The sequence below is a fragment of the Pantherophis guttatus genome, chromosome 3, assembly GCF_059756535.1.
Source record: "Pantherophis guttatus breed Tessera chromosome 3, ASM5975653v1, whole genome shotgun sequence".
Lineage (NCBI taxonomy): Eukaryota > Metazoa > Chordata > Lepidosauria > Squamata > Colubridae > Pantherophis > Pantherophis guttatus.
This window is the reverse complement of record NC_142065.1, coordinates 149200389-149212468: the sequence shown is the minus strand read 5'-3', so window position 1 is coordinate 149212468 and position 12080 is coordinate 149200389. Positions and strand designations below refer to the sequence as shown.

The following is a 12080-nucleotide window of genomic DNA, read 5'->3' as shown; positions in this document are numbered from 1 at the left end:
AAATGATGCCTAAGTTAAACACTATAAGGAACAGTCATTTTATATATAGATATATAGATATAGATATATAGATATAGATATATTTATTTAGAAATTCCTATAAAGAGGTTCTGGTATTTTTTCCTTTGCCCTGACTAATTTTATTGGTGATTGTATAGTTTCATTGTAAACTAAAGAAGGTCTAATACAAAAATAAAAGAAGAGGAGGAAAAAACTGGTGTCAGTTAATATTGCCATGTGGATACTGTACAGACTTTTACAATGAAATTAATCTTAAAATGTCCTCTACAACTGTCACTATTTCAGTAATTAGAAGAAATTGAAAAGGGAGTGACACTGTGAACCAGAGTTTGCAGGACAAGTTGCAGGAACAACTTGACATTAAAATCTTTCATGTGAAATTAGGTGCCTTTTAAAAACAGAAACTAAGGCACTTGGGAGCACAAGGCTCAAATCTTAATCCCATTGATGAAGAGGACAAATGAACCCAACACAAATTTCACTGCAAACATCAATAGGACTAGAACTTGCCTTGAATAATTTTGGAATTTGGAAAATGTAAGGGGGGGAGGGGGAAGAGTCATAAAACTAGCTCCGATTTATAACTTTGTTTCCGTAGCCAAGAAAGCCAGATAGGATGGTCTAAGGGCAAAATCATATGAACTCACAAAAGAGAGCTACAATCAAAAAAACAAAAAAAAACAAGCTTTCATCAGTCACAGAAAGACAAAGGAATGCCATTCTTCCCACACAAGATTGAATTTATCCACACTAAGTAAAGATTAGTCATGATAAACATAAAAGAGAATATGATGCTCTCTTGAAGACCGCGCCCATCAAGGGATGCCCAGTAATTCATTACTAGGTATTCATCTTCACAGAATGAGACTCAACTCATATTATCTTTTTTCCACCATTAACAACCTTTGAGAGAGACAGATATTTGACATTTTCTTTCTCTGCTTGGTTCCCCCCCCCCCCGCCCTTTAAATGTGAAGCCCAGCAGGGCACTGAATAGTAAGAGCTGTAAGAAGCCCCTGGTCCAGACTGTGCAACATGTTGACATCCAGACAAATTTTATCCCTACTATTTTCAAAGGCATAAGACCCCACATTTAACACTCCAAAAAAGATGGCATGAGAAAAGTCTGTTGTCACCATTAGGTGAATCTAAATTGGCACATAAAATATTGCACATACTAAAAAAAAGCAAAAGCACAGCAACGGGACGCCGTGTTTGGACGGAAGTAACAATTGCAAGTTCTAAGTCTCTAAATGCAAGTAGAGAACAAATACATTCCTATTGCTTGAAATCATTTATTAGTATTGGTTTATTTGTTTTACTTTAGTGTTAGTTTTATAGATGTGGTCAGTTTTGTAATCCCTGCTTTTGTTATATAGGCAATGTTCTCTGAGGACATGTGAAAATAGTGGTACTGATAGGAATGAAATAGGAATTTTGCCTCATATCTTACTGTTCTTCTTGCTATCAGAGGTTGAAGTGAGAACAAAAACAAAACAAAAACAAGCCAAAATAAAACTTCAATAAACAATAAATTGAAAGTGCCCTGAGCAGAGTTTATGGAAGATTAAGCAAATTCTCTGAGCAGAAATGTTGAAAAAAAAATTACAGCACAAAAAAAGCAACATGATTGTGAGAAGGAACCCGCCCAGTGATCTAATGAATTACTGGGAGGTCATAATAACAATTCAAGATAGATTTTCAAGCTACTTTAAAACTTAAGCACATTTTTGGTGCATCCCCAAAATTGGTACAAAAATGATTCATTCTGGTGTGAGCTAAGGTTCAAGTAACAAAGAAACACAATTAAAGAGAGAGTTATATTGGAATCTTTAAAGGTATGTATGGTATTTAGGCAAGTGGGCAGGGAAATGAACATTTGGAGAAACTGTTCATTTAAAGTTCTGTTTTGATTTCTAAAATGTAGTTTTTTGCTAAATAAGAACCTGATATCAATGGAGTTATGTCAACCAGCAGGACATCAGGATCAAGGATAAAGAAAAATAATCCTCTGTAGGGCAACTAAATTGAACTACAAATTTGTTAAAATGCAGCTAAGGTCCCAATTTATCATGTGCTTCTTCTGTAGCTGGAGTTGCCAGTTGTCTATTTTGGCTTAATCCATTTCGTTTTGCAGACAATCGGCAAGTGAAATGATCACAGAAAAGAGATCAGGGTAAGCAGCCTGTTTATATAGGCACTATACCAACCTTCCACCTTACTTGTTCTTTCTTTGAATTTCATCCAAGTCAAATTACAAGTAGGGAAAGAAGATAATTGATGATCACCCACCTAACCTTGGTAAACTGGAATATAGCACTGATGCCAAAAAAATTCTTGTACCATTTTCACACAAGACACTAGACTTCTTTGAGGTTCTCACATATTTGTATCACATGTAAACATATTTAATAACACCGATAGAACATGTCCATATAGAGTTACATTACAAATTCAATGGATACTTAAGATTTAGTCTCATGTGTGAAAATGCCCACAGCGTCTTTCAGGAAATCCTGATTTTACAACTTCAGAAATTAATGCAGTATTTATTATCTAAGCTTTAAAATAGGATAGTTTAAGTGATTCTTTTCACTTAAATTGGTATATAGCCAATTATTTATCTGTGAATAATTACATGGGTTTTAATGTGATTATTAATCTGAATCTGGTTTTAAAATGGAAGCCACTAAATCAGCGGGAGTTTAGATCCTTTGGATCCACCCTTGAATTTATTTCAGATTTCTGTGATCAGTCATATAGCTACTGAAAGAGTTTAATTGGATAAACTTTTACCCATCATCCTGTTGTACCAAATTTTGACATTAACATTATAATACTAATCAGAAGAAAAGTAACTGAAAGTTAAGAAATAGTAATTTTACAATAAAACACAGAATTAAAATAAAACACAAAAGTTGCATCTATGTCAAAATGACTCATGGAAAACTCAGAAAATCTGAAGAGAAATTCTCAGCTTTTCTGGTTCAGGGTGACAGATATGATACAAAGAAAGTAAAAGAAACTGAAAGAAAATATAATCCTATTAAAATGGTCTAGAAATTAGGCAGGTTAGTAAATAACTGCTACATTTGTTTAAGCTTTTTCAGCCCCTCTCCCTTCCTAAAAAATTAAAAACTGCAGGAACACCATACAAATGATAAACTCAAGATGTGCAAATTGCAAGATTCTTTAAAGTCCATCTTTTTCAAAAACACTGGACAATGTTTTTTTTCTTCTTATTCCCTTATACTCTTTCTTTTTCTTCTATTATTTTGTCAGCTTGCATATACTTTTAACTTTTTCATAAGCGTAGAAGTTTTAAAAGTGCCTCCTATTAAGTAGTCCTTGTGGACAACGACTGTCACATACGAGTTTATAATTCACATTCATCCCTTTGATACCACATGAAAACTTTCAGTATCTTGCTTGTGAAAAAACCTACGTAGTTAACAGTGTTGAAAATGTCGATATTCTCTTTCTTCCCCCAACCCAAAGGAGAATAAAGCAAAATACAGGATGTGCTGAGTGTTAAGCCAGGATTCTCAGCATGGAAACTCTGATTATCATTTTAAGTGCTCAAAGACATTCTATGTTCATTCATTTCCTCGTATCACACTGAAATTTGAAAAAAAAGTGGCACTAGTCCTAGTACAGAATTTTTTTAAAAAAACAGTACTAGAGTTTTTAAAAATGCAACCTAACTGCAAACAATTTTATGTTCACTTTCCCAAAGGAAAGTACATAGTTACTTTGTGGAAGCAAATGTTAGCGGCAACATGCTGTATACAAGTTACGATATCCACAATTTGTAACGTGCTATATTGACACCAACAATGTCACACTTTAAGCAAATTACCATTTTTAGCAAAGCAAGAATCAGCTGCTACGCTCTTGCTATGCCATTGTGCTAGCAAGTGGAGATGAAATCTCTATGTGGCAGTCTCTGAGAAGAACAATAATAACAACAACAATAATAATAATATTAATAAAAATAGTGCAGTTAGACCCCCACCCACCCACTCTGGGACACAGTATGGGTTTGGATTGGGGGAATGGAAAATACAAGACAAGAAAAAAAAATCAGAAAATTAAAAGGAAAATCACTTTATTGTGCAAAGTCTCAAAGAGTGCTCGGTTCTCCATTATTGCCCCTGGACTACACTTCATCAGAAATTTCTTGAGAGAACCACTGAATCACATTGCTGTGGAACTCTCAATTCTACTCTTGAATCAGGCAATAGTGTTTGTCTTTCCTAGAGTTCTCTTGCCAGACTAATAATTCTGTTTGAAGTGTTGGAAAACAGGTGCCATGTCAACATTTGCTTCCACAAAGGCTGTGTGTGTTCACGTGTCAAGCAGATACTGCCCTTTTTTGTAGCTCTTGAGAAAAATAATCACCAATGAACACCTAGGTGGGGGAAGTATGCACCTGTCTCCTGCATAATACCAACTGCAACTATAACAACGTTATAAACATAACCTAAAATAAGATGGTAACATGTAAATACTCGGTTATTTAGCCTACAGTACAGTAATCTGGATAAAAATGACAAGGGATATTCTAATTTCCTTTCCCTAATAGACTTCACTTGCCTACATTGGATCGCCCTTCAATGCAAATCTTAACCTCCTGAGGAATAAAAGAAGGCTTAGGAAGAGTCAACGGTGGCTCCTCTTCAGACTTCTCTAGTTTCCGTGTTTCAGGGGCTGACCACCTCCTCTTCCGAGTTGCTGTGGGCTTGCTGGATTCTGATTTGGTGAGTAGAGATGCTGCAGGTAATCCTATTTTGTTTGGAAACTTCAGTTCACCATTTTCAGACGTCATCTTTGCCCCTCCTTGATCAATCCCATTTTCCTGCTCCACATACCTATGTCTACTGCCAACTAGACTGTCATTTTTAGAGTGCTTCAACAAGATGCTAGCTGAGTCCATGGACTGGCCCTTTTTAATTGAGCCATTCTTCAGATTCTTGAGTGTAAGTGATATGCAGACATCACCAACAGAGAGTTTCGAACACGGCAAATCAAAGAGCTGGCTTGTTCTCTCAGGGCAGCAGGATGACCAGCCTTGTCCAAATACAAAAAAGGGATATTCTACCAAAACTTCAACACTGACCTGTAAATGGAAAATAGAAAACACAGATGTGAATTTTAATATGTTCATTTGCTTGTTCTTTGCAAGTATATTTTCAAAGATTGAGGAATTTATTTCCAGAGAATGTGATCTCATTCACAGAAAACAAATGTATTCAGATTAAGAAAATGTTAACGCTCCAAGATTTTTCACAGCCTTGGCAGGAGAATTTAAAACAGCAAATTCTCCTTATGTACTTCTGGAAAGATCCTTCAAAGGTCTTGGTGGTACCAGACAAAACTTTGATTTTTCAATTTTTTCTGCTCAGGTATATTATATCTGGAATGTTCAATATCAATAGTTCAACTAAGTCCCTTCAATACAAAAGCCATTGTGTTGTGGTCCGCTGGCAGCCTGCAGAGCTGGCAGCCGAGTCAGACAGTGAGGAGGTTAGGGAGGAACATGGGTCAGTCCTGGAGTCTGGGGAAGGCTCGGACGAGGACTCTGCATAGGAGGCAGAGAAAGGGCCATCTGGGAGGTACGTGCTGTCCCCGGAGCCTCCAGAGTCAGACTTCAGCGAGGAAGAGGAACAAGAGGAGTCTGTTCCCAGTGCACGCATGCACAGAGCTGCCAGAAGGCAAGAACAGTTAAAAAAAAAGGGACAACTCAGGAATAGGGCTTCGAGATGATTGGCCCCTCCCATAAAACTTAAAAGAGGAGCAAAGGCATGTGGGTCTTTGCAGGAAGCAACGTTGTTAATTCTGTTCAGTTTAAAGTCTGAAGCTCTGTTTGATACTGGACTCTGTGTGACTTTGCCAATTAGGTCTTTGGCAGTGTATCAAGGGAGATAAAGGTGGGTGATTATCAGCCTTATCCTGAAGGACTCTTTACAACTATTTGGGACTCATCTGTGAATGAACAGAATTCACAGCTGTTGCAATAAAAGAGGTTTTGGGACTATTCGTGTGTTTTACTGACTCAGGAAGCCTAGGTCAGAACACATTGCATGAATGTGGATATAAATAGTCCTTAACTTAGAACCACAATGGAGTCTGGCATTTCGGTCATAAGTCTTGCAATTTTAAATTGAGGCACTATATGACTGGATTTGATTTTACCACAGATTTTACAAGTCATAAGTGAGTTATCATTGCCATTAAGCAAATCATGTGGTCATTAAGCAGATCCAGCAGGTCCAATGCTGGAAACTGGCAAAAATCACCAGAAACCAGCAAAAAGGTTAGCAAATTATAGTCATTTGACTGTGGGAGGCTGCAAGCTAGTCATAAATGTGAGCTAGTTTCCAAATGCCCAAAATGCAATAATGTGACTGTGTGTGTATGTCGTAATTTTGAGGAATAGCTTTTTAAAAGTCCACTGTAACTTTGGATGGTTGTTAAGCAACCAGTTGTAAGTTGATCACTACCTTGTATGCACAATGATTTTCACATGTGTCAGAATGACATATACATATTATCATGGAGATTTTTCTCCTGGGAACACTTTGAAAATGTGGTTTACTGACCTGACCTGATCTCAATCTAAATAAAGTTTGTGAATCCTTTTCAGATTTTATTTTTGCCAAGAAGCTGATTTGATTGTCTGCAGAAACTCTTTTGTAAAGCAAAACAATTCAGTAAAAGATCAAGTAAAAAAGATAGAAAGTTCTGGAAGGCTTTTATTTATTCTAGCCAAATTGGTAACCTCCGTGTATAACCACATCCTGAATACATCCAAAGTCACCACACTATGTTCTTGCCTATATTCTGTAGCTGCTCCAAATACTATTATTTCTTTATTAGCAAAATCTCAATAGTGCATTGCACCAAGATCTTCTAGAAGTTTGCCTTGTATCTTCTGGCCTTTCTGTTGCCTTTTTGAGTAGGACCAAATCCATATTTCCAGTCCAGAGTTTCCTTCTGGGCTTATGCTAATTTGTTGCTGCAAGAACGATGGGAGAGGAACTGAAATAAACATCTCAAAGGCTTTAAGATGAAAACAATCCTGCCTACAAAAACATGGAAACCAATGTAAGGATATGAAGGCCAACCAACCAGAAATTTACTATCATGGAACTAAGTTGCAGGGAAAATGTTCATAATCAATTAATGTAAAATAAAAACTACTATTGCAGATGTACTGCACAAACTGATGAAGTAACAAAATGAATGAATGAATGAATGAATGAATGAATGAATGAATGAATGAACGAACCACTTTTAAAACCACAAGATCAAAATGTTCTAAGGCAGAATAAGTACAGGTTGGGTCTGGAAGTGAGAATGTTAATTATGTATATTGCACAACCTATCTTTCCATGAATGAGTTCTCCAATCATGTTCTTTAACTCTTAGGGGAATCAAATCATATTTCTTGCGTTTAAAAATACTGGTTTAATTATCTAAAAGATTAGAGCCTGGATCCTGCATTCAGAAGAGATTTTGGGTTGGGTTAGCAATCAGCAAAATATTGCTGCTGAGAAGTCAACTTTGATTTCAATAGAGATCCTCAAAAATTTAATTAGTCTTAACAGAGGTTGTGTACAATCATATTCTGATAGGATGGAAGCTGAATCATGAATAAGAAACTGAAAAATAAAAATTGTTAATCTACTTAGCAAAATTACGATCTGCTTCCAATTTGGATCACAAATAGTTTTATCAGTTCTTTTTGTGGAAAATAATTTAACAAGATTACAACTTTTAATCAGAAATTATTATAGGACCCTGAAATAAAACAATGTCTGCTTCAAGCTGTTCAGTCCCTTTATTGTCACATTGTTGTGGAACCTAGGACAACTATATTAGAATGGGGCCAATTGATCCAACTAGTTCATTAACCTTTTTAAATCTGAGCTTGAGTTTCCAGGCAAGATCTTCAACCTGGGAATTATCCCAATAAATGTGGATTGCTGAAGTAGGAGATTACCAGAGTCTTTTCAAGCTACCCTCACGGATGCCCCATGATAAATCTTTTTGAATACAAAATGCATCTATCATAAAATTATGACCCTTTGCCATTGATATATTAGAACGAGGGGTGAAATACTCCCGGTTCGGACCAGATCACCCGATCCGGTAGCGATGGAGGCGGGTGGTTCGGAGAACTGGTAGCAAAAATCCCGCCCCCACCCCCACCCCGCCATGCCCAGCTGAGCCGCACAATCATCAGAGGCTTTTTCTTTTAATTTTTAAAAGCATTTTTTCTACAACCTCTTCGGCCGAAAAAATGCTTTTAAAAGAAAAAGAAAAGCCTCTGATGATCGCGCAGCTCAGCTGGGATCGTCAAAGGGATCATCAGCTGATGATCGCAGCTGAGTTGCCTGATCGGCAGATGTTTTTTTTCTTTTAAAAGCCTCTGACGATCCAAGCTGATTTGCCTGATCGGCAGAGGCTTTTTTTCTTTTAAAAGCCTCTGACGATCCAAGCTGAGTTGCCTGATCAGCAGAGGCTTTTTTTCTTTTAAAAGCCTCTGACGATCCAAGCTGAGTTGCCTGATCGGCAGATGTTTTTTTTCTTTTAAAAGACTCTGATGATCCAAGCTGAGTTGCCTGATCAGCAGAGGCTTTTTTTCTTTTAAAAGCCTCTGACGATCCAAGCTGAGTTGCCTGATCGGCAGATGTTTTTTTTCTTTTAAAAGCCTCTGACGATCCAAGCTGAGTTGCTTAATCAGCAGAGGCTTTTTTTCTTTTAAATGCCTCTGACGATCCAAGCTGAGTTGCTTAATCAGCAGAGGCTTTTTTTCTTTTAAATGCCTCTGACGATCCAAGCTGAGTTGCCTGATCGGCAGAAGCTTTTAAAAGAAAAAAAGCCTCTGCGGATCAGGCAACTCAGCTGGGATTGCCGGAGCCTTTTGAAAGCATCTCAATGCATTTCAATGCATTTTTCATTTTTTGCTGAAGAGGTTGTAGAAAAAATGGTTTTAAAAGAAAAAAAAAAATTGGCCACACCCACCCAGTCACATTACCCCACCAAGCCACACCCACAGAACTGGTAGTAACAAATTTTAGATTTCATCACTGATTAGAACTATATGATATTTGCAGTTCTATCTACTAATAATAGCACAATTCATGTATCTGATACTGGTCAGTCAAAGTTTAAACTATAGTAAGTTTATTAGTCTTTAACTAACCATAAAACACTGTATTACATCTGCTGTCTTCAATGCTGTATCAATTTTGTTGTCTGATCTCTTGATTATACAGTGCTTTATCCATTTATAATGTCAAATAGTGTAGAATTTTACTCATATAGGAAGTGATTTTCCAGTGTTTATCAACTGCCTGGCTAAATCACCATATTTCTAGGATGCATACAGACATAGAATGCAATATGTTTTCTTACATTTTAAACCTGCTTTTTTGTCTTATTCACATCCCACTCAATAGAGTACTCAATAGAGTACTCAATAGAGTACTAACCCATGAATTGAATGGGTTGATTCAACAATGGTTCCTTATTATTCACTTCTTCCCCCACCCCATGTTAAAATTCAAGGAGGGTGAGATGAACAGATCTGTGATGTCTCTTAATTTCAGCCAATAAATAGTGGTTAGAATTCAAGCTATTTTTTTCCTTTTTGACTATTCTATTGTCAAGAATCGCGATGACATGTCAAGAAGAAAATTAAGAAAAAGCACACCAGCTCTGTCCTCTCAAACCTGCCTTAAAGTTCTAATGCAATACTACTGATGTGCCATTTCAGTAATCCTTTCCTTATGAAGTCTAGCACTACCTTATCTCACAACTGCAAATCAGAGGAAGAAGAATAAGGGTATCAATATGTTATATAAGGAGTTCATGTTGCAGGACTATCTAGGACCGTTATGGTGAACCTATGGCACGCGTGCTAGAGGTGGCACACAGTGCCCTCTCTGATGGCATGCTAGCCGTTACCCCAGTTGAGCCCCACTGCACATGCGCACATGCCTCCCACCGGCCACCTGGTCTTCGGGTCTCTGCTGTGAGTGTGGGGAGGGGCATGTGTGGGGGACTGCACACGCATGCGCGGGTACATGCAGGGGCCCGGGGTGCATGTGCGGGGGCCGCTCATGCATTGCATTTTTGGGGTTTGGGAACATACACATTTGCACGCACACATTTGCGCACACGCGCATGCTTTGGACACTCGGTCCGGAAAAGGTTAGCCATCATTGATTCAGGATATACTTATAAACTCACGGTCACTTATATTAACAAATACTGTATATTGCAACAAAGTTTTGGTAATATATTGAAGATACACTCCAAGTAAGAGATGCTAAAGCCTTTTTAGAGAGGCAGTTTTATTTACTTATTTCAAAAACAAAAACAATCTCAGTAAAAGAGTAGCTGCTACGACAGAAGAACATGATTCATCTGGGAAAACATCCAACTCCTGGAGTCTACAGAAAACCTAAATTAAACTCACATTTCTACGTGACTGTCTCTGAATTCTGGAAGCATCTCTTGTGAGAAACACAGCTGGTGAAGTATTTTAAGGTGATGATATCAGCTACCTTTTGTTAGACTTCTGCATAAAGTGACACTTTAATAGGAGAGGTCATCATCATTTCTTCTACCAGATGATGGCACTCTCAATCTCTGAAAGGGAAGCTGTAGGGAGACTGTCAGTGAACAAGAGAATACCATACAAAAACATTGCTTCCATACTTCTGGAACATACTATGATAATTCAGAGCAATATTTATATTTTTATATATATATATATATATATATATATATGTGTGTGTGTGTGTGTGTGTGTGTGTGTGTGTGTGTGTGTGTATGTATATGTATATGTATATGTATATGATGTATATATGTATATATGTATATGTATGTATATGTGTGTGTGTGTGTGTGTGTGTGTGTGTATGTATGTATATATATAATTTTTTCCTATTTTTCATTTCTGACTACATGAAACAGCAGCAGATCCCACACATATTCCAAGTTGAAAAGTCTTCCTCTATTTTCCAGGAAAATTCCTGTACCTTCAATGATAATATGAAAGGTAGGAGCATACTTTTTATATCACTGCCTCTTCATATTCAGGGACAGTTCTGCCTCTATTAACGATATTAGATCCTATTTGGGGTGAGGTGAGAAAAAGACTGTCAGAAAATTTCAGCCAGGAAGATCAGAATTAGAAGGCAACCATAAACCTGTGAGTTAGTCAGGAATCACACACACATACCACACACTTTTGAAAAAAAACAAACTCTCATAGTTTGTTTTCCACGCTATTCCATTTTAATTTCTGCTTGCCAGTTTCTACCTGTACTCAAGCTATATCCTCTATTTCAGAACCTCAGACTAGACTAGAGTATGCTTTTACAGGCTAAATACACTATTGTCCATCTTATCTATCAAAACATCTGATCTTTTTACCTGACTTATGATTTGGGCTTGCCTCTAATATTTCCTCATGGTAGTTGACCTTAAAACACTACTTTGACTTTAGTAACAACAACATGGTACTGCATATAAACAGATGAAGATTTCCTATTACGGAATCAGGCCAGGAAAATACTATTCTGTGATGTTGCTTATGTGAGCTACTGCCTGTACATCAGGGGTGAAATGCTCCCAGATCGGACCGGATCATGTGATCAGGTAGCAATTTTTCCCTGTGGTTCGGCGATCTGGTAGTGATCGCCGCCCAGGCTTCATTACTTCCTGGTTTTAACCAGGAGGTAATGTTTTTTTACCTTCTGCGTGTGCACGTGATGGGCGCGCTTCTGAACCGGTAAGGAAGGTAAGTAGATTTCACCCCTGCTGTACATATATGCTATATCTGCATTTATCATGCATGTCATTATATTTCAGACATATTTTCTCTAATTTTTTTGAGATAAATGTCTAGTCAGAAGCGTCCTTACCTATGTCCTTCAGATACATAGATTAAACAAATGGAAGAATAAAATCTTATTCCAGGCTTTTGTTCCTTAATTTTCATTTGCAAAACTATTTTTCAAAAGGTTTGTTTCTTATAGCAA

General features: G+C 37.3%; 1 protein-coding gene across 6 annotated transcripts in view; it reads right to left on the bottom strand.

Moving 5' to 3' along the window:
• Positions 1 to 3276: 3276 nt before the first annotated feature.
• ATXN1 (ataxin 1) overlaps positions 3277 to 12080 on the bottom strand; it is a 219789-nt gene continuing 210985 nt past the window's right edge. For all 6 annotated transcript variants that reach the window (XM_034429200.3, XM_087890342.1, XM_087890339.1 and 3 more), the window contains exon 8: positions 3277 to 5140. In XM_034429200.3, the coding sequence (XP_034285091.2) occupies positions 4610 to 5140 (531 nt within the window). In that variant the 3' untranslated portion in view covers positions 3277 to 4609. The remainder of the gene's footprint in view (positions 5141 to 12080) is intronic.